Source organism: Nesoenas mayeri, assembly GCF_963082525.1.
Source record: "Nesoenas mayeri genome assembly, chromosome: 9".
Classification (NCBI taxonomy): Eukaryota; Metazoa; Chordata; class Aves; order Columbiformes; family Columbidae; genus Nesoenas; species Nesoenas mayeri.
In genome coordinates, this window is record NC_137557.1 from 13,567,378 (window position 1) to 13,594,282 (window position 26,905).

The 26,905-nt window shown below is 40.0% G+C and overlaps 1 protein-coding gene across 12 annotated transcripts in view; it reads left to right on the forward strand.

The window, feature by feature from the left end:
* The first annotated feature begins 2,817 nt into the window (after nucleotides 1–2,817).
* Nucleotides 2,818–26,905, forward strand: part of DLG1 (discs large MAGUK scaffold protein 1) — a 150,897-nt gene continuing 126,809 nt past the window's right edge. For 11 of the 12 annotated variants that reach the window (XM_080349557.1, XM_080349565.1, XM_080349563.1 and 8 more), the window contains exons 1-3: nucleotides 2,818–3,228; nucleotides 3,473–3,604; nucleotides 17,671–17,837. In XM_080349557.1, the coding sequence (XP_080205683.1) occupies nucleotides 3,210–3,228; nucleotides 3,473–3,604; nucleotides 17,671–17,837 (318 nt within the window). In that variant the 5' untranslated portion in view covers nucleotides 2,818–3,209. Of the gene's footprint in view, nucleotides 3,229–3,472; nucleotides 3,605–8,718; nucleotides 8,740–17,670; nucleotides 17,838–26,905 lie in introns of those variants that run through there. The other variant, XM_080349559.1, reaches the window with a different exon arrangement.

The following is a 26,905-nucleotide window of genomic DNA, read 5'->3' on the forward strand; positions in this document are numbered from 1 at the left end:
CCGGCTGCTGCTGGGCATAATTGTTCTGTGGTTCCTCTGCAAAGGGTCATTCTGGAACACAGCCAGGACGTGTTGAGCACAGCATAGTGCTGGCTTGTACGCTGACCACACCAGTCACAATTTAAGTACAAGCCTTTCTGTATGCTGCTTATAATGGTTTGATTTAAATGATACTGCTTAAACTGTGGCATAAATGATGCTTTGGTTCATACCCAGTTTTCCCCTGCCTCAAGGGAACTAAATAATTTCCTGAAAACCGGAGCCCAAAAAAATGTGTAATACAGGACAGTTTTGCAACATTAACTCTTACTGCGACTTGCTAGTAAAATTGCCATTGTCCATTCATAGGATATTTTCTATAAGCACTGGAATTTAAAAAACCACTTTATATACTGAAGTTTACTAGTGTGTTTTCTGGATCAGCCACTTTCAATCAACAAATACACTCCTAGAGCTGAAACAGAAGTGCCCGGAACTAACACTGCCCTCTGAGGTACAATAAGGCTCACCTAATTGCTTCCTGGCTTGCTGATCTGTCATCCTGACCCCCTCTTTGATGTTGTTTTTTTTTTTTTCATGGAGCATTAGTAACAAGTGAGAAATGCTGTCTCAGAGTGTTATGTATGGGATTATTTCTCTATCCCCAGCACAATGACCATATGTAATGGGATTATCTCTTATTTAAAATAAAAAAGGCTTGGAAACATCAAATCCTGTTCATGAAAAAGTAGTTTCTTTATGGTGGTTACTTTAAGTGCAAAAAAAATATTTTTTTTTTGCTCTGTAATAATATGTTTTTGTGAGTCAGCAAAACCAACCTGACTGCTGCAGATGTCTTCTTTCTGCTAACTAAATTTAGTCTGTTCTTTTTCTCCTGACATGCATATATTCCTCTGACATCAAGAGGACTGTGGCCCCTTTAGTGTACATTTATTGCTGTTATAAACAGTGAAAACTGATGGGGCCAGATGATGGATGCTTCTAACAATGTCCCTTCTTAGCATGCTTTCATTTAAAAATATATGAACTGGTACCAGTTCGTGCCAAAACTCTGAAAGTACGAAAATACAACTAGAAAAGAGGAAAATAGAAAATGTGTGTCAGCACTAAATGTATATTCAGTTTTTTTCAATGAGGTGTGTGCACAATTTTGCAGAGAAACTCCTGGAGCAAACCTAAGTACAAAACAGGGGAGTATTATGGGAAGGGGGAGAAAAGAGGGAGGCCTTTTCTAGATCTGGGTTAGACTTATTGCCACGTAAGTTTTCTTTAAAGATTAGGGATTTGCCACAGCCAAATCTAGTCCTGAATTTTAGACTTCAAATTTGCAAGACTTGCCCAGGATATTCTTTTTAGGTACCTGGAGTAAGCTCTTGTACATTTTTAGTTGTGTTTAAATTATAAAAGTGCAAATGGAGATGCAAACTTAGATCAAAAAAAATCCCAACAGCAGGATTTGCTTTGAACTTTTAAGTCTCCCCCTCTCATATGCACATACACACAGAGTTTGAAGTGTTTCAGATCTGAGGTTCTGATTGATCATTGATCTGATTGAGAAAAAATAAACATTCCCCCTCAGTACAAGCATTTGAGTTACCTCTAAATTCACCAGTCTGAACATACATTTTCCCTTTAATGGGCATCCAGAATATGCTGCAAGGATCATTTACCTTGTGCATGTTTCTATCCAATTCACCCATTTCTGCGCTCTGACTCCTCTTCGTTATCATGCAAAAAGGCACCTCATCACCATTCCCCTGCCAGTTTTGAGAAAGTAACTTTCATGATTCTGATCTGCCCATGATGTTTAGTCTGTACAGACCATTTCCTAAATATTCCAATAAGCAAGGCTCTTCACGCTTTCTCCCTTGATGTCCTTATGTTAACCTTATGTCCCCCACTAACCACAGCAAAGCTATTTTTTGATCCTCCTTCAAATAAGCCCTTTCTCTTCTTCTCATGCTGTTCTTTGCCAGGATAACTGAAGAAAAAAAACAGCAACAGGTGGATGCCAGAGCTTCGTATATCTTTATGGTGTGAGCCAGTAAGGTCTGTGAGGTTGGACTGGGTGACTTTTAAAGGTTCCTTTGAACCCAAACTCTCCTGTGATTCTGTGTTTCCCTGCCTGTCCCACAGCCCCTTGTGTAATTCGTCTGTCAGCTCCCTGGAGCACGGCGCATCTCCAGGTGTGTGTTTGTACAGCAGGCAGCACCGCAGGAGCTGATTCACGCCCGGGACTCTCACCGTGTCGGTGACCACAAGTTATTCAGTCATTCTTTTGCCCATTAACTCCCGCCAGCTGCGCACTCGTTTGCCAAGCGACGGGCATCCCCGCACGGCCGAGGAGCTGTGCTCGCACACCTGTGGCTGTCCCGCCCCGGAGCACACACCGGCCCCGGGAGAGGAGCCGCGCCGCAGCGGGACGGCAGCGATCGGCACCGGGGACGCTGGAGGGCGGGGTTCGCCGGGGTGGATCGTCTCGTTCGCCTCGAAAGAACACGGCGCCGCCGGCCGTTGAGGGACTGGACGAGGCGGGGAGCCGGGTCGGCGGGGGCAGCCGCCCCAGCCCGGCCTGCCCCGCTGGCCGGCACCGCCCCGGGGTCCCCGGTCCCAGCGGAGCCTCCGGGCGGGCAGCGCGGGGCCAGGACCGCCCGCCTCGCGCGGGCCGGGGCGGGGCCAGGGCGCCGCGCGACCGCCCCTCGCAGGCGGGTGGCGAGCGCTCACCTTGCCTCCTCCCCCGCCCGCCGCCTAGGTACCGGCCCCGCGCCGAGCCGGGCCCTGATTGGGTGGCCGCCGGGCCCGGTCACGTGGGGAGGGGGGGGTGCGCTCCCCACAGCCTCCAGGCCGCCATTTTGGCTGGAAAGTTTGGAATTTCCGAGCAGAGCGAGCGGGCGGCGGCGGGAGCGGCACAGCCCTGCCCGCCCCGGCACCGGCCCGGCCGCTGCTGCACCGCGCTGCCCGCCCGGGCTGGGCCTGGCCGTCGCGGAGGTGCCGCGGCGGGTGCCGGCGGGAGCCCCCAGCGGAGCCGCTCGCTCTCTAGCTCGCTGGCCGGCCGGCGGGTGTACGGTTCGGTCGGTGGGTCAGTCAGGCGGGGCGGCCGCCGCCCCCCCGCGCCCGGCCGGCAGGGGGAGCCGCGCCGCCGCCCCCGCCGCGCCGCCCCGAGCCGGGCTCAAAGTTTGTGAGGCGGAGCGGCCGCGGCCCGGAGCGCCATGCCCGTCAGGAAACAAGGTGAGCACCGCACGCCGGCGGACCCGGCAGCTGCCGGAGTCGCTGCATGACAGCGGCGGGACGGGCGAGGAGGGGCGGCTGCCGGGCAGCGGGCGGTGGGAGCCCGCCGGGGGTACCGTCCTGCCCGCCCTTCCCCGGCTGCGAACAAAGAAGCGATGGGGCTGGGGCGGCTCCGGGCGCTTGTTGCGGCCCCGGTCCCGCTGCCCCGTACGCCGGTCACCGTGTGTCTGGTCTCCGCTTGCAGACACGCAGCGCGCCCTGCGCCTCCTGCAGGAGTACCGCTCCAAGCTGAGCCAGGCGGAGGACCGGCAGCTGCGGAACTCCATCGAACGGGTCATCAGCATCTTCCAAAGCAACCTCTTCCAGGCGCTCATAGGTAAACGCTGAATTCTCTCCGTTCGTGCTCCAGCCGGTCGATTCTTGCTTGTGCTGTTTGCAGTGTTAATAAGTGTTTTGCCCTTGCGTTGGAAGCCATGTGCTTTTTGTTTTTGTGTTTTTGTTTTGCATAGTAATACACGTGCTGTTACAGATCAACAGTTCACTTGTTTCATACACTTAGTTTATTTGAGGCTTTTGACTGACCCAGATTGCTTGAAACTGTACTGCGCGTTTTTTCTCTGTGACATATTATTTTAGACTACTTTGTAGACTGTTTTTCCACATGTCCTTATTAACCCAAACAATTTCTAATTAGATTCTTTTTTTTGTGTGTGTGAGTCCAGATGTAACAGGTTAATGAATGACTTGAAATGCTTTTAGTCTAAGGTGGGATTCAGGCAAATGTTCTAGCTAAAGAGTCTCTAAAAACTTCATAAAGTGTATATCTGAAGTGTAAAGTTTAAATGAGAAGAAACCTTTAATGCTTCAGGGCATACTACAGTGATCTTTCTGTCTTTGTTGCACAGTGAAGTGTAGTGAAAACACTACTAATTCTTGAAGTATTTGTAGTGCTTCACTTAAAATGTTCCCATAAGTCTTGTTGAACTATTTAAATGTAATTTTTAATTTCCCGCATGTCTGCAGAAAATAAAAGAACATAAATGCAACTTGCAGAATCCTGACTTTATTTGGAAACTTCTGCATGGAAGCAGCCAGATGTGGTTTCTCTTTGATTGATTGTTACTATCTTAATGACAGCTAATGAATGGAAGGATTTTGTTAGTTTACCTTCAAGAGTAAAATTTGTAAAGTTCTGCATCCTTGTCTTTTAACAAAGTAACCAGCATCTGAATAGTACTAATAACAAACACTGTAGCTAAATTTGTTGTTTGGCTGTACTGCATGGTTAGTGTCATGCAGATGTGCATTTACTTCATAGTGCCACAGCTGCTTTGAGCCCATGTGGTGGAGGAAACAAAGGGACAAGCAAAACATAAACATACATTGTTGCATCTGGAGTGTTTTCTTCTGGAGCGCTTATTTCATCCTCTTATGCAGGTTTTCAGAAGGCGGTGATCTTGCTGTATTTTTTTTTATTATTTAAGTTCATGACAGGTAGTTGTGAAAATAGATCAGTTACAAAAATCTTTTACTTACAAGAACTCTGTGCATTTCTCTTCAGTACTCAGTTGGTGCTGACCAACTCTATGGTGAAAAGATAGACATAATGTTTGTGGGACACGTGTGAACAGGATTCACTCATTGTTGGATTAGAATGTTGAAGTTTTATATCGGAAGCTTAATGTACTGCAGTTGCATGTTTTATTTTCACGTGGGAAGTTTCAGTGTTGACTACCTTTTTTCTTGTTCTGGGTGTGTATGTGTGGATGTTTTTTAAACTGTCTCGAAGATCCATGCAGTACTCTGTTTTCTCCCCCTCATTGAATAAGTTACTGATCTATTAGCCTTTGATATTTTAGCCTGCAAGACATAGTTTCTTCTCATATCTACATACGGATCTTCATTATTTTAATAACTCTACACCTAGTAGTAGTAAAGTTGCAGCAGCGGGCAACCTCATGTCTGCTGGCTTTATTCTGCAAGAGCAGAAAACAGGAATGTGCTGTTGCCTGGGTGGGCGACATGGTTTGTTTTCTGGTCTTGTAAGCAAGTGTATGTTGCAACCATCTGACCCTAGTTTTTGTTGAGTTCAATTCATCTGTGTGTGCATAGTAGATGTCCTGCTTCTTGGGAGTGTTGCATCAACTTTGTGTTTACTGGTTCACTGTATGATTGTTGTTTATGGAGTGTATGTGTATGTTCCTGAACTGTTTGTTTGAAAGTTGATAGCCCAGAAGGCTAGTACTTTCCAAACAATTTATTTTATCAGCTTGAATCTTTCTCCTTTAACCTGCTCCTTTCTTTGGAAATAAGTTGAGGCAGTTCGTGTTTGTGGCAGGCTGCTCCTGGCTGTTGTTTTCCTAGGAACCTCTCTTTATGGTGTGACTGCTGCATGATGTGGGTAAAGAGTGGGTGGACTCCCTGGAAAAGATGCTTTCTGGAGGATGGTGCAGCTCCTGGGCAGACCTGGAGTTTGTTCCTCCCTGTTCTCTTTCCATGAAGATTTGGGAGCAGGCTGGATGAAATATTCAGTTCTGCTGCTGGTTCACATTACTCCATAGCAGGTTTTTAAGTGTGCCTTTTAAAGGAGTTGTGATGTGTCCCCAGCAGCTAATGCTGTTCTGACAGAAAGTTTCAAGCTTAACTACCAACTTATTTCTCATACAGATACTTCTTTCAGTAAGCATGCTACTTGGCAGTTTTTGTGTTTTCTGTGTTTTTCTGTGTGTTGTTGGTTTTTTTTTTTAATAATACTAAGAAAAAAAATCAATTTATTTTCTGTCTTTTCTGCCAAGTTACTGCACTATATCCAAGACCTGCCTGTCCATGATAGGTGAGAATGTTTGTGAATGCTGCAGTCAGGATCTGCTGTCAACTTCATGTATTTTTTTTAGTATAATTTTTAGCTTGGCAATCAAGTGCTGTTCTTTTAAGCAAAAAATAGACATTATTTTATGCACAGAAATGTATCTTTAGGTTTGTAACGGGGGAAATATTGCTGAGAACTACACATTTTATCAGTATTTCATACGTGAAGGAAGTAAAGGGTTTTTTTGTGACTTTCCATTTGGATACTGAAGAACAAATGGTATTATTTTCTCATTTGAGCCTTTTTTTAATATTGTTTTCTCCATTGAATTCTGTCAATAGAACTTTAGTTCAGCAATCTACAAACTTGACTGGGATCTTAAGTATAGTTATGGCTTTCAGTGATTCAAATTAGAGCAGTAACTGGCCAGCATGAATAACTGGTTTTATGAAATTGACGTCACAACGGTGTTATGTGTTAAGTGAAATAACTGTAAGAACTTCAAATTGGTAACCAAATATGACCTCTTTAAAACAGTCAGGGGAGAAGGTCAGTTTTTTCATTTTCTAGGACTTCTGTAATGTGGTATTTCCCACTGCCGTTGCTTCAATCAGCCGAGTGGAATGATGTCTAGTACTTTAAATGGATACCAATGGTCTGTAATTAAAATCAGCTTGAGAATAGTGTCAGTTTTAAGTAAATATCTTACTGTACAGTCTCAGAATTGTGTGGTATCTTTTCTAGCTTGTGATTTCTTGGTTGTAGTTAAAATAAGTTGTTATTGATATTCTGATAATTGATAAGTCAGTTTATTAAGAGACCAACCACAGTAAGGTATCTGCATATAGAGGCATGGGGTAGACTTAATTTCACTTTGGCAAATAATTTGATATTTATCTTCAAATAGTGAGGTGATAATTCTGCAGATAAGTTCTGCTTCTAATTTAGGCACTTTTAAAATCTTTTTGAGAAGGTACAGGTTCTTGCAAAGGTATAGATATATGATGTACTTATCTTTTTGAAAGGATAGGAGGAACACTTGCATACATAAGTCTAACACTTCTGAGGGAAAAACTTGTGAATCAGGCTTCCGTTTATACACAGAATCTGTGTAATTAAAATCTGTTCTTAATGGGGTATGTGCTGCAGTTGACCTTATTAAAATAGGATAAAATTAAAACTATTACTAGTTATAACTAGAAACACAAAGTAGCGTACTACTTTAAAAATATTCATTTCCCAATAGTAACTCCATTTGCATAGGTGTCAGAAAAAGGAAGTTCTAGAAGAGTCTCCTGGCAGTGGACTTGGCTCTACTGCCTTTCTTGCTTTCCTTCTTGCCTTGTCCATTTTAAGGTGTGTGTGTTTTATTTTTTTTTTTAAATATTATAGCTCCCTGTATAAAGACTTTTTGGTATAAACTGGCGAATTTGACTAGGGGAGGTTGAAGGTGTTGAAGCAGTCTAATTTATTTCACTTGGAGTTTCTTTGCATGAAGAACTGCTCTGAGAATTGCACTTACGTGCTGGCTTTTCCTAACACTAAATATCCAGTGTGGGAAATTTTGAAGAAGAAAAAAATATAGCGGTTTCAATAATCCTTACTGAACCAAGGAACACTTCCCCCTGATAGTCATTAAGGTGTTTTTTAACCGTAGTTTGGATTCAGGAGCTTTATGAATGGGACAGAATATATTAAAAATGCTGTTACTGTGTTTTTGTACACCAGAGAGAAGTCCTGTCTCTGAAGTTTTTGTAAAATTAATGATTGTATTAAGGCAAAATCTTTGTTCAGATTTATCAGCAGTCTGACCGGGGATGGACCTTCTAGGAATATAAAACCTACTCTGCACCTTTCTCAGCTCTGTCCTCACTGAGTTTCTGAATTGAATTAGGGAAACACCCCTAGATTTTAGGCTGAAGTAGGCTGGACGGGGTCAGCTCTCCTCCAAGTGGATCTCCTCCAAGGATCCCTTCCGAGTGGATCAACCACGTTCCTGCTAGATGGTGTGTGACCTCAGCTCTCTGAGCTGTGTGTGGCATCTCTGTAGGCATTCTTGCTCCTTTAGCTCCTTCTCAATTATCCAGTGTAGAAATAGTTTCTGTACTTGCTAGCTAAATTAAAATAAAACATAGATAAAGCAGAAGCTCTTCTTCATAACTGAAACCAAAAGTACTTGCTCTTGGGGAAACTTCAGTATCAGCTTTTATTTCAGCGATATAGTTAATAGAGCATATGGCATGATGACATAGTTAACTTTTCAAATGAGCTCAGGCCTCAGAGAGAATTTTAGTTGTGGGTATGTGTCATTGCATAAGACTGCTCCTCAGTTAGCTTGAGGAAGGCTACTGTGGAACTGCTTCCCATTTTCTAAATGTTACTGAGGCTCTTGTACAAGTTCTTTCAAAATCAGTTGAACAATATTTACATTAAGAATCCAGAGGTTCTTGATGGTAACTCAAGGATCTGGTTAGATAGTCAGTGATTTTTAAAGCAGAGGAAAGTTTAGCGAGAATTGGATCTTCTGTTATATTGGATACTGCTGAAATTGTTGTAGATGGTGAATAGTGTGTTTTCACATTGAAAACTTACCCTTGCTGCATTTTTGTGACTTTTTCCCCAGATTGCAACTTCTGTAAAACAACATCTTTGCTTGTATTTGAAGCTGAAACACCCATGGATATAATTCTTGCAGCTTTGAGGTATTACTGTGCTTTTTGGACAGGTTGCCTAAGGATATCCTATAGCTGTGCTTACTGAGGTCTCCTTCCCACACTGATGCAGGAGTTGGTCAGTTTCAGAGAGGTTTTAGCTGGGCTTGTGTCTTCAAAAGCTGTTCGTTACTTGATTATTTTCATGTATTTATTCAGATGGAGGGAAGATAAAACATTTTAGTTGGTGTCCTGATGATTTAGAGTGCTAACTCAGTCATTAATATGCTTCTGCCATGTAGTTTGTCGTTACTTCAGAGTGTCCCAGTTTTTGGAAGAACTTCAGTTTTTCCTCTTTAAGGAACCTAGTAATGAGTTAAACAGTCTTATTGCTCCCCCTTTTAAAATAACTATTTATTATTTTGTGTGCATGTAATGCAGTTCCATAGTGTAGAACGTTTTGGGGTTGTTGTGTGCTTGCTTTCTTAAGTGCTTTCTATGCTGTATTAAGTGTGTGACAGTGCAATGTATTGAATTTTTGGGATTAGGTGCTGCTTTTGGTAGCCTAAAATAGCAAGTAAGACTGGTGTAAGTTGAGTAGCTACTGGCATGCAGATAAATAGTATTGTGGCAAAAGATTATCCTTGTAGTCATTATACTGACTGTGTATTCAGTAATTTATCAGTTATCAATTACAGTATTATTCTCTTCACAAGGTTACCATTAAAAGGGGCTATTGACAAGAAAACTTTGTTAATATATCTGCTGTTCATACAGGGGCTTGAAAGAAAGTTTAATTTGGGAATAATTGATACAGTTTCCAGGTTCTGGAAAAGTTTATCTTCTGTGCTGTTCTACACTTGCTGGTGTTCTTGCACCTGTGTTCCGTAGCTCTGATGCCTGTCTCCTCCTGTGCTGCTGTGTGGCTTCAGTGCTTGGTGTAGAGGAAGGGGGACAACACGAGGGAGGGTATTTAGTCTCAGTCTCGGGCCTGCTTCTGTGGTAATCCCAGCAGCAAGGGCAGAACATCTTGTTCAGTGCTGCAGCTGGAATGCCAGGTGCCTCCTGTGCATCTGGTTGCCTGAATTTTGAGGGATGGTGCTTGTTTTGCTGCAGGTGGAATGAGTCCTCAAAGAACCTGAACTCCAGCAGCTGACTGGTAGTCTCCTTGCACAGATGGCTCACAAGTTATAACTAGGCTGAATTTGCAAGAATGTTAACAGACTGTAGAAGGTGTACGGCTGACATTAGAATAACCTCCTTAGCTTCGTGTTCCTTCTCCAAATTAGGGGAGGCTCTAGAGCTCTTTGGTGAAACTTTTATAGGAATCTTGTCATGCGCAAACATCTTTCCAGCCGTGTCCTCAAAAAAGCTGAGTTATTTTGGCTTGAAATCAAAAGGTCAGCCTAAGACAGAGATGCATTAAAGAAAACCTGTAGACAAACTGTAAAAACATTGCAAATTTAAGTTCTGTTTTCAGAAACTTGTGTTAGAACTTGGCTGTACAGGCGTTCCTGCTGGTGGAGATGCTGGTGTGTGGTACCAGCCATCCTTGTGTTGCCATCAGTGTCAGTTAATTATCTTGGAGTCTACAAGCTTACTCTTGGTAGAAGAAACCAATGCTTGTGCCGTCTGCTTTAAGCAGAGCTATGAACCTTTCTGAAAACTCAGCTTGGAGTGTTGAGTGAACTAATCGCAAAACTAGTTTGATTTTTTTTTTTTTTTTGAATGTGTTTGTCTGGAGAGTAAACTCCTCAGTCCTGCACTGACACTATTTAGGGGACCTTCTAGAAATGAGGCTTAATAGTAACACTTCCTTTGTCCTGACAGGTTTTCGTTACCACTGAAGACAGTAGTAAATACATCCTTTTAAGAAGAAAAAGTGCGCTGTTATAGCGGCTGCTGATTTGTAACTGGGGTTGAGATTTTTGGAGAGAGTGGATAACTGGGCGTTCATTTTCTAGTGGTGGGGTGTGTTGTTGGTTTTTTTTGTTTGTTTAGGACTAGATTGGTGACTAGGGGCACATGTGGTAGTATTAAAAGGAAAAGAGTTTGGAAAGCAGAAGGCAGTTATGCCCATCTTTGGCTGTGTGATTACAACTGTAATTTTTTTTTTTTAAGCTTTTCCTGCCTTAGTTCTGAACATGGGGAGAAAACTCTGTGGGTTTTTGAAGGAAAATAAATTGGAAAGAGACAACATGAAGATGTGGTGAAGAAGTGATTAGCAAACAAAGAGGAAAATGTGAATGAACAGTTTGGAAAGCAGAAGTGGATATGCTGGGAAGGAGTTTGACATGTTTGGCTGTATAAAGCAGCTAGAGGAATAAAAGCAAACACCTAGGTCTAAGGGTGGTTTCAGTTGAGAGCAAATTAAGGAGCAATTGTGTTAGCAATGGAAAATAGCTTCTCCTGGAATTCGAGTTAAGCAAAGTAGTATGTGAAGAATGGAAGTTTAAAGGGTAGGACACAGTTACTGAAACGAATGGAAGGGCTGAGGATGAGTAGTTGGATGCTGCAGCTTGTAGCTAAGGGTCTTGTAGAACAAAACATGTGTGGTCAGAAAGTTGCATTGCAACTCGCAACTTTCATCCCCACAAAAACAAAAACCCAACCAAGCAAGAAACCAATGAACTCTGAAAGGGACTTTACATGGGTTGTGATGAGCCTATTTTTCACTTTTAGTAGTATGAATGCAAACATTTATTTTTGACCAAACAACACATACCATGAGACAACACAACCAATGAATGCACTAAGAGAATACTTAGTTGACTCTAGTTGTTGGCTTTGTAAGTGGATATGAAGCTTTTTTTGATGTTTGCATTTGCTTGTTGATCGCTAATCATGTGCTTTTCAAGTCTCGGTTTACTTGTGTTATATGGATATTCTGAGCTTGTTGTAGCAGGTGAAGTAAGCATGCAGGACTGAGACTTCCTTAGGAGTTGCTTTACAACTGAAGAGTGAAAGTTTGTGGCATTGACAGACTCTTTTGCCTGTTCTGACAGTGATCATGTCTTGACTTAGATTTTGTATATCCATTCATTATGTAGGGCTGCTAAGAATTTGGCAGATGCCATACATCTCAGGTTGCCCTGAATATGTTGACCTTTGTTTTCTTTTCTACTAGTTTTAAGACTTAAGTTTTCAGTGCTTCAGGTGCTTTGACAGGAAGTCCCAGAAAAGATAGATGTCTCTCCCAACCCCTACAGCCCTCCTAAAATTAGAGAAGTACTTAATTTGTAATGGGATGACACCTCTTCTTGGACAATGTACATGTAGTCAAATTCTTAACAGACCTGTTTGTTTATGAAGTTACCTGCATTTGAAAAAAAACAAAAACAAACCCATGCATTTCCATGTGCCATATTTGAATGAGCGAATGTCTGAGAAGAGGCAGACTAGTGAGCAGTGACAAAGGATTGGTGCACATGGATGGATCTTCAAAAGAAATACTAAACTGAAATAAGTCAATTTCTCAAAGAATTCATAAGCTCCTTGGCTGCTTGCAAGCCTGCAGGAAAAAAACCAACCAACCAAACAAAAAACAAAACACAAAACCAAAGCTGGTATTGAAATGCTTTGTGCTGTGAAGTCTTTATCTAGTGGTTTTCTGACTTGCTGGCTTTGCCGTTGGCTGAAATTGGTTTGTTCTGCTGTTGAATATCAGAGAGGAGTACCTCATTGGCATCAGTGCAGAATTAACTACACAGCTGGAGTGCATAACTCCTGGTCATGCTGCTGTGCAGAGGGACCTTGACAGGCTGGAGAAACGGGCTGAGAGGAACCTCATGGAGCTCAACAAGGAAAAATGCAAAGGCCAGCACCAGGGGAGAAATAGTCCCGCGTACCAATAAATGCTGTATGCCACCCCGCTAGAAAGCAGCCTTGCAGAAAAGGGCCTAGGGATCCTGGTGGACAAGAAGTTGAACATAAGCCAGCACTGTGCCCTTGTGGCAAAGGCAGCAAATAGTGTCCTGGGCTGCATTAGACAAAGTATTGCCAGCAGGTTGAGGGAGGTGACCCTTTGCATTTTAGAATGCAAAATATTAATTTTGAACTTAAAAAATGAGCAAACAGAAAACAGACCTGAACTTCCGAAATTAACTCTTGCTCATGTACAAAGCTGTTAAATAAATTAAAACTGAAAATCTTCAAATGACAGTACAATTAATACAGCATATGAACTTCATGTATACTATGGTAGCAGTTTACAGCTCTGTGTAGTGTATGGTGTAAGGGCAACAGTTCACTGTTTTACATGCATAGTGTCCAGTGCAGGCTGTTGTAGTAAATGTGTCATTGTTTAGTCCATCACGTGTTAAGCTTGTGTGGAGTTTCCTGGCACTTATTTCAGAAAAAACACCTATAATCCACAAATTATCAAGATGCTTAAAGCATAAAAATGCAAAACCTAAAACCGGTAGGTTAGTGTGATCATCAAAGAACAGCTTTTATTTTAAAAAAACCCCACTTTTGATGAGTAGTAAATGACATGAAGTTGTAGTGATTCCCTCTATACTATAACTTTAAAGGTCCAATATCAGAAACTTAAAGAACATCATTATATAAAAAAATTACAGCGTGTTGCTTAATACTTGTTAGAAAGCCAAAACACATTAAAACGTGGACAGGGAAGAACAGGGAATGGGAGACTGGGTGGTACAGGGAATCCACCCCATGGAGATGGACCATGTTGATGGTTTCTTCATCCTCACTGTTGTGTATTCTTGAGGTTATTTTTGTTTGCTAACACACTCTCTGCTTCATTCTTTCTTCATTACTTTGCAGTTCCACGTCACATTTGAATTTCTTGTATATATGGTGTTTTACATATGCTGGATGCTTGTTCTTTGTTCTGTTATCCCTGAAACTGGTTTTGCCCAGTTCTCAAGGTTGGTTTCCTTTGGCTGGTAATTAGCAGTTGGTGGATTGTTTATGGCCTCAAAGCCTCTATTATCATCCTGTGCCTTTATTTTTAAGGCCTCTGCTGTTGTTCTGTGCTTGTGCTCCTCTATGCTGCTTTTTTTCTGGGGTCCTAGGTAATTCATTCCCTCCAGAAAAATGACTTGTTAGTGGTATCTATTAGCTACAGAAATATACACACACTCTTATTTGTATATACAGTCTGTGTGTGTGTGCTTATGTGTAGCTTTTACTGAGTTTCAGACAGTTGGGTGATGTAACACCTATTGGTTTTACATATATTTATTATATATAACATACATGGAAAATATATAAACTTGGATATAAATATTTTAATGTATTTAAATATTATTTATGTATAAGCTCTGTGTATTTTATATATAAATATTTATAACAATAGGTGTTATATCATACAGTTGTCTGAAGCTCAGTAAAAGCTATACAAATTAGATAAGTCACCTTGTGTTTAGATAATTGCTGTAGGCTTGGACAAGCTAAAACAAAGCTCCAGGCAGGCCAAGACAAGTGCAGAGGCCTGTTATGTAGCTTAACATGAGGCCCATGGCCTATTACAAGCAGTATCAACTCCTCGTTTATTCTCTTCAAAATACGTGATTATAGGTATCCCATCTTTGACTCACAAAGTTATAGTTATCAAAAAGCTCATGTATAAGTGAATGCAGAGAGTAATTCTGTTAGTAAAATTACATATTCCTTGCTGCAGGACAGGTTTATGTAGAAAGCTTGGTTGACAATGAGATTTTTAGAACGTGCACTTATGTTGTGCTGATTACAAGTGTCCTCTCTGTTGAATGTGGAGCCAGAAGTGTCAGACACTCCCCATACCAGAAGAAATGGCAAGCAGAGGCCTTCTGTCTGATTTCTGAGGAGCAGGGCAGAAATCTATCTGAAGGAATGGTGTCATGTTGCTGGCTGGAATCCTTGTCCTCAGAGGCAGATCCTCTAGACAGAATTGATGTAGGCTCTTGAACGGCCATCAAATATACTTAATGTAGGAGATGTAAGAATTTGTTTGCTTCTGCACTTTGGCTGTTCTTTTAATTACTGTGTTGTGGTTTTTAATGAACCTGGAACTCCCTTGTGAAGTCGATTTGAGTTTCAGTTTATATTTGGTGGATAACTTTCTTGTTTGCTTTAAGAGTGAGCAGTTTTAGCTTCTGGTGTATCACATTACTTGTGAATGAGCCTTTTCAAAGAACAAAACTGAGTGGAGAATATGAGAAGGGGGAAGAATACATGAAAAACTGCTTGTATTGGGTCAGCTTCTACTGTAGTGAATACTGAAAAAAAGACTGTCACTACTGCTTAGCTTTTCATATTACTAATATTTTAATAAAAATAATTTTCTTTTTTATGTGTCTTAAGTCTTCCTTTTCAGAACTGGTGGTCTGTCACTTGCTTTGTATAGACTTTTATTCTTGTTGTCAACAAACATATTGCTGACTTGGCTACTTAATGTGGTTTTACTTGTAAGCCAACATAATTCCAGGATGACTTTGTGTTGCCTGCCTTTCATCACTTTTTGTCACCTTGACTTTCCTGAAACTTGGTGTCCCTGTTTTTTAAGTGTCAGTCAGCTCTTCTTTTAATGCTACCCCTCTAGTTAGAAATGTTTCCCATCTGTGTTTTCTCTTACTGTTGCGTGATATCAGACTTGAATTATTTTTCTATAATTTGGTTTTCTGTGACTTAGTTTGAGATATAACATGTATTTGAATTAATATAGGAGGAAACGGCTAAGACATGAAAAATGCACATCTAGCTTTAAGAGGGAATGTAACTCAAAATTAGTATTTTACCACTTGCTACTTGTAAGAATTAGAAAAATGTTAGAACTTCTCATATACTAATAATACATCCGCAGATCAATATAATTTCAGTAGAAATTTAAGTGTATTTGTGCAATGAAATATTTTTGTGAGCTGACACATAGCAGTAGACCAGAAGAATAACTTTTTTAGGTTAGATTTAGTATGGCCTGAGTTTCTGGCTTTAAAAACTGTAAATGTTCAGCACTCATAATGCAATCAGGGTGCATAGAATGCTTGCCTATACTCCTAAGGACTTAATGTTTCCATTCTGAATAGTAAAAATGTAAATAAATGTTGAAAAAAAAAAAAAAAGGTAGATATCATATAGCACCAAGTTCCTAGGAACTTTTTTGCAGATTGAGAGCAAGTTCATGATTAATAGAAACTAATCCCCATATTAAGTGGTGTATATATTTCTGACATCTTTCAATAGTAAGTCTGTAGTGTCCTTTGTAGAGAAGTGGAGATGATGTATAGGAAATAATGTGTTTTTTGACACAAGTTGTTCTACAGTATGAATAAATGGCCACCTCCACTGGCAGGGACTTAAAAGAACAGTACCAGAACTGAGAATCGGTGCCCTAGATTTCTGTTGGAAAACAGTTGCAGAAATAACCCCTTCCCATAAATAATGTAGTAATCTTCATGGCTTGGTTGCTGTGGATTGCAGCTATAGAATCAACTTAAATCACTGCCTATTTTTATAGACAAAGTACTCTCTGTTGGGGGGGGGAGGGGTGGGAAATCTTTGCTTGATTGATATATTAATATTAATGCAGCTACAAGACAAATTTGCAACTGAGAGAGCTAATGTGAAAGATAGATTTAAAGGCAATTTGTATCTCTTGGGCTGCTTTGCTCTTATATATCTAGGTCACTTAACATCTTCTGCAACCTTGCTGCTATTTCTTCCAATCAGCATTAAGAGCAAGTATAACTTTAAAAATTAATGTAAGCGCTTGATAGGAATGTGACTCTTGCTCAGAGAAAAGATACAAATGGAATTTGAGAATTGCAGATTTCTGAACTGGTAGAGAGCAGGAGTGCAGTGTCTATATAACAAAACAAATCTAAGACTGGAACACAAACAACAGTAAGGGCTCTCTCATTTGCATGGTCGTTCTTTTGCGATGCTGCTCTGTAAAGGAATTGGTTATTGTGCCTCTGTTACTGACACTGGGCAGCTGCTGAAAAGCTACAAGATTCTGCAAATTGTAGTCTTTCTTATTCATGGCTGGGTCCTGTTTACTTCTTGGGCTGTGTCCATATGTTTGTCTTCTATGAAGTTGGTATAATTAAAAACATGAGTTTACAACTCCTGTTTAGCAGATTTATACTTTGAAAAAGAGACTAAAAGCGTTACAAGACAACTTCCTTCTTTTTTTTTTTTTTTTTAATGCGAGTGATTATGCATGTGATTACAGTTGTGGTAGCAACTTTCATATGCTTATACTTTCATAGAAACACCTTTGATGCTTCTTTAGGTTGTTGTTTTTATTAGTGCTTCATGGAGTTGATAGGATGCCAATAAAAAACCTAATGAAGCTGTATTCTAGTTCCCTAGAAGTTTCCAGTTGATTGTTCAGGGTTGTAGGAAAAGCTGTTTATTATTTCATAAATATGACTTGTAATTCATACTGTTAAAGTTTCATCCTATTTCTGTTACTTAGACTGAAAAAGCAGATGATGACCTGTCCTGATCAATCTCCCTTTTCCTAAGTTCTCTCTCTTGCTGATTTCATCAGTATACTTCTATTTCAGTGGTAATTTAATTAAAACATATACCCCCAAAAAGACTTTATCATATTGCCCTTGAATGGTAGATTTCAGATAATCAAAGGCTACATTAGCTGAAGTGATGTATACCATAAGCAGAAGCACAGGCACCCATCCCTTCCACTGTTCCACTGCAGTTATTCCATGTGTCGCTGCTGTTCCTGCTGCAGATCATGTTGCGGGGGTTGGTGGCAGAAGCGGGAAGTGATTGGGGACACATGGGCTGTGAGACATGGGGACAAACAGGCTCTGAGATTTGGGGCACGGAGAGCAGGTTGTGTATTCTGTGGGAAGGTTTGTGTGATCTTGGTGATGATACAGCTTCATCTGTAATAGGTAGATAAAGTTGTAGGTATCTAATTTGTTTTGCGGGAGGAAAGTGGTGTTAAAATCAGAATGTTATAGCAACTATAAATCTTAACTTCTCATTTTTTTTTTTCCACGTCTTTAGATATTCAAGAATTTTATGAAGTGACCTTATTGGACAATCCAAAATGCATTGATCACTCTCAGCCATCTGAACCAATACAGCCTGTGAATACCTGGGACTTCTCCAGCCTTCCGAGCACAACCGTGACATCAGAAACACTGCCGAGCAGCCTTAGCCCAAGTGTAGAGGTATGATGCAGAAATCTGTTCAGTTTTTTTGTTGAGACTATTAGCTTGACATTGTTCTCTACATTTCCTTCATTTTATAAAATATTTAATAGAAAACGTACATTATTAAGATCAATAGTCTTAGGGGATTTAATTATTGAAATATTTAGTAACAGATGTGTGCATTTTGCTTAGTCAAAAATTTATAAACTTGTTTGTCAAATGTACCATTAAGTGACCATTAAACTGGATTTATGCTCTGAATTTGGAACCTCGCTGACAGGCTTAGTAGGCTTTTATATTCATCCATACGGATGACTCTTCAGTCATTACTTCATGAATAATTTGGGAAATCTGAAGCTATCTCTTTCTGATAGTAAACTTTTCAGTCTGTTCATAAGAAATTCTCTGCTACTTACACAGCTATGTTTTGGAGGGACTTTTTTTTTTGAAAGCTATATGAATCCAGTTGTCACTAGTGAGTGGTGAGAAAACTGGGCAGGGAAATGTATGTTGATTTGTATTTTCAGTTAAATCAGGATCTCCTTGCCCAAGTTAAAGTTACAATGTTGCTTGATTTCACCCCCCGCCTCCCCATCAGATCTATTATTTGTCCCCAAAGAGGTGAACCTTGTTTCAAGTGTTCCCTCAACACTGACAGCATTGGAAAAGGTTTGTGAGCTTCTTGGTAATAACAGGAGGCAGTGTGCTCTGATGACCCGTTTTCATGTGGTGGTCATAGAACCCAGGAACAGCTGGGGGACCAACTGAAGGGCGAGTGCTGCAGCCTGCAGGGAAGCTCAGGAACTTGTACTGCCCAGCTAAAGACAGTGGTGAGGAGGCCTCACTGAGTGAACTCCATCAGAGGCTGCTTGGACTGTGTAAGACAGCACTTAGCTGCAGAACGCGAGCAATCGTGAGATGTGCTAGTGAGTTTGTGCAGTTAGGGGAAAAAAAAAAAGTGCTTGTGCTTATTGTAGTTTTTGTGAAATTTGTCATATTGAAGCTAGTATGAATTGTGTCAGAAAAGCCTTAAAGGAAACTATGGAAGAAATCCAAGAGTTGTGTTGTGTTCTTTCAGAAAGTAGAAAATAGCTAGTAGATAAAAGATCAGCTTTTTAGCCTAGCCAGGGGCAAGAGTTATATATTGCCAAGAGCAGTCATTAAAATAGCTTTACATGAAAAAAATGAGCAGGCTAAGTATACCATATTTCTCAGGTTTGTAAGTAATTGAATACTGAGGGATTGAAAGTCTAGTGTAGGAACTTGCAGTGTAGGAATGATTTATTTTCCTTTGTTTCTTGTGAATCTTGATTATACACTGGAAAACTTAAATTATATGTGTCTTTGGAATCTTAGTTACCTGAAACTGCATAGGGAAGGCCACTGTCTTCATAGTCACCTTATTGAAAGTTTGCTCTAAGAATTGTCATCTTTGGAGAAAAGGAAGTAATGCTAGGGTATATGACAAATACTACGGAAAACACTGTTGTGCTATTTACTTGTATTCAGTCATCTAAATCTTAAGTGTAGAGCTGTAGAACTCTTTCTGAGGACATGGTGGAAATGCAGTCTCTTACAAGCAGGAGCAAAATGCCCTGTAGACAGTAGGGTAGGCAAGGATAGGCAAAGTTTATTTTGTCTACTGAGGTGTTTTGAAATAAACTGGTCCTAATGCATTTCATGTTTACATGTGCAAATAACTTAATGAGGCAATTTAAGAGTCATTACAGTTGCCCTTAGTCACAGAGGATGGATGAAGCTCTGGAAAACTGCAGATGGGCAAACACTATATTTAAAAAGGGTGTATATAGGAGCAAGGTGGGAAAGGATGATCCAGGTTTAACAAGTACAGGGAATGATTCTACTGTCTGTTTGTGGGTCCTTGAAGGGGAAAAGGAGCCAAATAATATCCAGCATAGTTGATAACAGTTTTGTCAAACTTAGTGTCGTGGGGGGGGTGTGTGTGGTGGTGGTGGTGTTGTTTTGTTTTTTTTTTAATGTGGTAGTAGTTCTTCTGGTCATAATTTGTCTGTCATAAATATGACAATTTTTGACTTCAGTAAACTGGCATGGCTTAACAGGCTATATTTTGAGATAATACGTCAGTTAAAGTTTCTAAAAAATGGATCCCAGTCTGAGCTATTAGTGAAAATATCCCAATTAAATTATAAATTAAACCATGGGAGGGGAATAGTGTGTTGCTGCTTCAGAAGCTAAGACGAGAATGAAGCCTTGAGCAGTTGGACTAATTAAAGGGCAGGCTTCTGTTCAACAGGACCAAGTACAGTGTCCTATACTTTGGTTGTACTTGAGCAGCACCCGTAACAGTTGAACAGTTCAGTTGTTTCTCAGAAAAGATCTGGGTCATTGTTGAATCTCAAGGTGAGTCAACTATGTCATGTTAATACAAGAAACACCTTATTGATACAAGAGTGTGGTGTAAAACTGTTCTACTTGGTCTGCATAAGGCTTTGCTGGAGATACTGTCCAATTTAAGGTACTATGGTGTGAAAAGATGTAAAAGAATTTAAGTGCTTAGAAGAGATTGATAAGGAAGATCGAAAGTTTGAAGAGAAATGAAGACCAATGGAAAGATTTGGTGCAGCTTCAAAGAACTGAACACTTAATTGGGAAACAGAATTTTCCTGTGTTTGTAAGCAAAGGTAACAGGCTTAGCAAAAATGTTTTAAATCTTTTCCTAAGTACCAGAATAGCTGTACCTGGGCAGTCTCCCTTACTGAAGGTCTTTAAAGGCAGTATAATTGTCTTAAATGGCTTAAATATGTTGGTTATGTGTGTGTGTGTGTGTTTGTTTTATATACCTTGGAACAGTGTAATGGACTTAAGGATTTACATTCCTACTAAACCGTTTTTAAAACCGCATGGTTTTAAACATGCTCGTAATTCCAGCAGCTGGGATGGTGAAGCAGATTGCTGCTGTGAGATTTGTAACGATGTTCCAACTGTAGCACATTTTGTGCTTCCACTGTAGGGGAAACCTCCTGAAATCTGAAGCGTAGGATGGTGCTTACTGTTAGATCCAGGCTTTGTGATTGTTCTCCTCTGGCCCATTCCAGAAACTGGCAAGTTTATCCTATAGAAGCTTGCTATTTTGCTACCAAAAAGTCCACAATAAGAAGGACTAATTAGGTAAACGTGTTGTCCCTGTATCTTTGTATTTTACATAAAGATGCATGTGAACGGGTAATTTAATTACAAAGTTGCATCTGTAGTTTTTATTCCTGTGTGCTAGGAGACTGCCAGTAGTACAAGGTCTGGTCTATGATGCTGCACCAAGGACAGTGGGCACATTATCATGGCAAAATCACTAATGTGTTGAAAGGAAGAATGGCCTAATTTGAGAAGTCTCACCATAGATATAAGTGGATGCTCTCAGCTAAATTGTTTGCTAGATAATGCAGCTGCTTCTCCAGTACTGTCTGGTGGTCACGGTATATAGTATTATCTAACAGAACCTGCTATAGTGTGGATTACTTTGTTATTTTTCTAAGTGACATAGATTTGTTTATGAGAAAGCCACCTGTCTTCCTTCAGACAGTATCTCAAGTATCATGTGGAAGTCAGACAGTTGTTTGACCTTCAGTATATGAAACTCGGATTTTACATTTACTGCCAGTATTTAAAAGAATAGTTGCGTACGCTGAAGTTGAAGATGGTTTATGTGAAACTGAAGCCAAACTTTTCTCAGTGTCTCTGCCACCTTGAGTAAATGTAACCTCGTATTTCATTAATTAAAAATTCTGCTTCCATGTTGTCGCTGTAAAGGTGAACAATTTTGAAGAGTGGTAGTTCAGTGTTGGATTCATTTGCTTTTTCTGAAGGTCTTAGTTTAGCTTTCAAATATATATGAAAATTGTTATAGTAGACATATCATCTTGTACATATTATCAGCCTCAATTCTTTTATCTTCGGTGACAGGTGTGTTTTTTATTTTTGTGTGTGTGTTGCTTTGTTGTGTTGTGGTTTTTTTTTTTTGTAAACCTGTAAGGCAATACCTTTCCCTCAATGTTTTTAATTTTAATAAAAATTATGAGGAGAAATGCTTATGTATTGACAATTTATATTCCACATAACTTGCTATGTGTACCTCATGAAAATTTGTTTTTATCCTATAAAACTTAATGCATTGTGGTTTCTATATGTTGCTTTTTTATGTACTTAGATTTTTTTTTTTCCTTTTTAATTTTTGGTTTTAATCAACCCCAGGGCATAACCATTCTGCTACAGCACGTGTTTAATGTTTTGTTTTGCTTCCTCAAAATTACTAGAGATTGGAAGGAGCTTGAGTTTAGGATACCTGATTTTGTTCATAGCCAGCTCTTTTATATAACAGAAACTGTGACTTTTTAGACTTGCAAGGCCAATGCCCAATTCAGTATTAGTTCATTAACAAGATATAACCAGAGCAGCATACCAGCTGCACTTTGAGATTATTTTAGCTCTATTCTGTTGCTTGCCAGGCTGGTAGGACTGTGGGTGATAAGAATGGGACAGATTTTTCTTGCTTGCAAATTGTAAGCCTTGAAAATAATACCATTCAACCCTGTTTCTTTTACCTTAATGGTCTATTTGTGCTGTAGTTAGTCTGGGCCAAATGAGTATTCTTCCAGCTGACACTTTGATGGTATATGAGAGAGTTGCTTGACAGTAGGAATGTAATGCTCCCCTACAGTGATTAGGGATTGTATTACAAGAACTTTCTACACAGCTGACTTTGGGAATGACTTTTTAGCAATGTGTGCTTGTGTATATACATAGAATAGTGGTATACAAACTTAGGTTGCTTGAGGACTTTTAAAATGGGACATAGCCTACTTCTGCTTTTGCATTCCTACTTCTGGATTGAAAGACTGGAGTTTGTAATCCCCATAGGTATTGCATTAGAGAAAGTTGGAGCTGCAGATTGCGGTTTTCCCCTTAACAGCAATCTGTTCTCTTTTCCATGCTTTTTATTTCCTGGAACCCTATTTGACAGTTTTATTTGTTTTAATCTCCAGTAGAAAAAGATGATGAGGCAATAAAAAAAGAGAGATTCAAGACAGTGATAAACAGGAATGACAATCCTTTCAGTTCAAAGGACTAGTGAAAAATCCCCACGGATTCAATTTGAAAGGGTTGAAAAGTGCATACCTTCCTCCTTTGTGCATTAAGTACTGAATTTTAGGTGTGCGTTGGCAAAGCAGCTAACAAATCCAAAGCAAAAACTCTTAACACTAGTAATCGTGTGAGAGAAATGTGTGCAGGGGGGAGCATCCTTGCAAGCTGTTTGCTGTGATCTGTAGTGCCATCTGTAGGTGGGACAGTTTGTGTTTGAGAAATACGTGGTGAAACTTGAATCACTGGTAGAAATCTCCTTTGCCCTAACTGACTAGGGTATTGCTAAGGAAATAGTTGTCTTGTGGTGTTTTTTTTTTTGGTAATCTGTAGGATATGTTTTAATATTGTGACCGTTTTATTTCAAGCTAAACAGCAAACACTTTAACTTCTCAGATTTAAAAGTAGCCATAATAATTTCATTTTAGATGTTTGGAAAAAAAACCAAACAAACAACACAACAAATCCCTACTGAACAGCGTCTTAAAAGAAATGCTTTGTTTTGCAAGGTGGAGCTCAATCTGGAGTGTCTTACTCTTGCAGTTGGGCCAACAGATCTCTGTATTTAGTGGTTCATGGTGGCTGAGTTACTTTGGTCTGATCTGTAACTTTCCCATTTATCTGCACATGCCCCTGTGTTTAGTATCTGGCATGTAGAGAGGCTGGCTGGCTAACTGTCTCCTAAGGCCATTTGCTGATTTATTTTAATAAAAAGAAAGCAAAAGAGGAAGGAGGGAAAATAGCTGAAATTATAGACATGTCAGCTAAATTTGACACCAGGCAGGGTGGAAGTGAAGCTCTCTAAACATCTTGGAATCATAAAATAACTTAGGCTCTACCTGTGAGGTTGATTGGATTGTAAAGGGTTTCGACCAGCTGAGCCTTGAAAACCTCCAAGGGTGGGAACTGCAAAATCTTTCTGCGTGACCTGTTCCAGTGTTTGACTATCCTTTTGGTGAAAAAACCTTTTCTTTATTTCTGATTGAAACCTCTGTTCCAATTTATTTGCTGTTTCTCAGGTCATTCTATCACACAACATGCATTTGGCTCTGTCTCCTGGGTGACCTCACTGGAGGCACTGGAAGGCTGCTTCTAGGTTCCACTGAACTTTTTTCTCAAAGCTAAAACAAGCCCCATGCCCCATCTTCTCTTTGAGGGGCAAGTCTTCCAGCCCCCTCAGCATGTTGATGGCTTTCTGCAGAACTTGCTCCAGGTTATCGACATCCTTGTCATATTGGAGGGCCTGAAACTGCATGCAGTGTTCCAGATGCCCCAGTAGAAGTGCCAGGCAAAGGGGAATAACAGTTTTGCTTGATACTACTGTGTTTCTGCTAATGCAGCCTCTGTTAGCCACCTTTGCTATTGAGGCACACTGCAGCCTTGTGTTTGGTTTGCTCAATATCTGTAAAAAGGCAAATAATGGTTGTTGTGAATATTTGAAAAGGATAGAACTAAGCTAATGTAATTTTCACCTATAGTATGGGCACTGCTTTTATTTACAAAGCAAGCAGTAATGTCTTTAACCTTTGTAAGATTTTGCTAGTTTTATGTAACTTCTTAATAAAATGAGCTGACATAGTCTAGAGGAGGAAACTTTCTTGTAGAATGAAAAAAAATCCATGTTTAATCACTAGCAGTTTGTATTGAAAATGGAATGGTACATCAAGCAGTTAATTGAAATCTTAGAGGAAATCACAGAAAGAGATACCTGTGTATATAGATTGCATTATTAAAGTGGCAGGATACTCTAGTTCTGTTTTTCTGAATTTTGGTGATGGCAATAGCCTCACCTGGCCTTACAAGTGCAGTCAGTCATACCTGTTGTAATGACAAGCTGTTCTTTGGAAAATGCCAGATCTATCGCACTGACTACAAATACCTTCTTTGCCTTCATATTTTTAAAGATTCAGTACTCACTAACTTGATGATACCCTATATCTGATTGCTGTACTCCCTGTTATACTGTTCCTTTATGCTTGTATCTGTATGTGTGTATTGCTCATTATTTTTATCAGCTTCTTTTCTGCAGAAATGGTGTGCTGCTTTTATCTGAGCACCTAATAGTGTATAGTCCTGGGTCACTCAGGGGCCTCATTGCTTTCTCAGTGTCAGCTTTACAGTGGGGAAATTATATTTGGCTTGTGAAGGATTTTACCTTCAATTCTTGAAATCCAGGATGTTTGTACCAATAAAAAGAGTGTAAGTGTTGAACCAAAGCTCAGGTCTTCCAGGGGCAGGCTTCTGCTCAAACTGAATGCAAAAGCCAACAAGCAAAACCCCCATGCTCAATTCAGGATGCTTACACAAGCAGTAAAAATCCGCTATTTCTAAAAACTTACCTTTCTCAATTCAGAAGTAAATAGAGAACTTAAACAAAAGTATGTGAATTTGGTATCTTGTTATGTTTGTTTTAAACTTGTAATAATTACGTCTTGCAGCCAGGTTTAAAGGTAGCTAGATAAATTAGGTTACGGCACTTCAGAATTTTAATGTTTTCTCTACTAAAGGAGTTGAGAAAATGCTTACAGCGATGATAGTGCTTGATCTTAACTGAGTCTTTGAAATGTCTGCTCAAATACGCAGAGGTTGGGCAGTTGACATACCCTTGTAAAGCCGGAGCTGAGCCTGCTGCTCTGGTTACACCTGTGCCAGCTGTGTGTTACACAGGTTTTCTCAGAGAACCTGAGAGCAAATTAGTATTTAAATAACCATATGCACTTTTAAATTTGTGGATAGATCCAAAGCATTGTTTTCATTTGCATGATTTATTTCTATGTATGGTTTGTCTGTGCATGAATTTTCCTTTATTTAGTTGTCTGGTGACTTTGTAGATAGAATCTCTCACTACCTGTGAAGGCACAAAAAGTGATTGCCAAACATAACTTGAAAGAATTGGTAGAGAATTCAAGGCAAAAAAAAAAGTTATTTCCTTTGTTTCTCACATGAGAATCATCCTTATTTTTTTTAATATTAATGCCACAAATAACGGTGAATGAAAATGCACTCTCTTCCTTCTGGTCAGACTATAGAATGGTTGTTGCTGATTGTTACTCAGATCACTTGGAGCCAACAGGACAGAAAGGTTTATTTTCTATAAGTATGAATGATGTGCAATGCTTCTCACAAATTCAGTAGAATAATAGTGATTTTAATGGCTAAGAGTACTAGATGGAAATGTCTTATTCTTCAGTGCATTAAAAATGGGGCTTTCCGTGCACTTCATGACTTTGATTCAAGTTTTGGTGTGTCCTTTAATATCTTTGCTTTCCACAATACATTTTAAAGGGAAGAAGGTTCTACGTTATTTTTTTTAATTGTTTAATTGCAGTAGTTTTAGTTCTTGTTTCCTCACCTACTTCTCATTTTGAAAAAAATTTTTCTTCTGAGCTCCAAAATTTAACACATGCTTGGTCATTCAAGGAGTTTAAAAAAATTGTCTTCAGGAAGCTGTATTATTGTTTCTTATGGCAATGAATGTTTGAGTCTTGGTCAATCTTGTTTGAATATTTTTTTCTTCTCTATGCAGTATTTTCCAATGAAACGTCTGCAGAAATTGATTTTGGGTTGGCAACCTGAAAGAAGTTGGGTGCTTTCTATGATGCCTGAGCTTGGGTCTTGTTAAAAGGATGATAGTGAATGAGAGGGGAAAAAAACGGTTGATGATGATCCTTAGTTCTGAGAGAGAGTCCCAAAGAAGGCCAGAGAATAAAAAAAATTTAGGTAAAAGAAGTGAAGTGATTGACCCTGAGTGTAAGGTAGTTGTAGCCAGGATTAGTCTGCAGAAGCTTCATCTTGCACTATGGTGGCCGAGAGAAATGTGAGTGATGAGAAAGTATCATAGATCTTTGTCCTTGATAGATGGAGCATGAGGGACCAGCAGAGTCTGGGTGTGCTGCTGGGGCTCCTAAAGCAAAGTCTGTGCAAGAAATGTACACGTGGGCTGACCATGTGTCTTGTACTGGTTGTTGGAG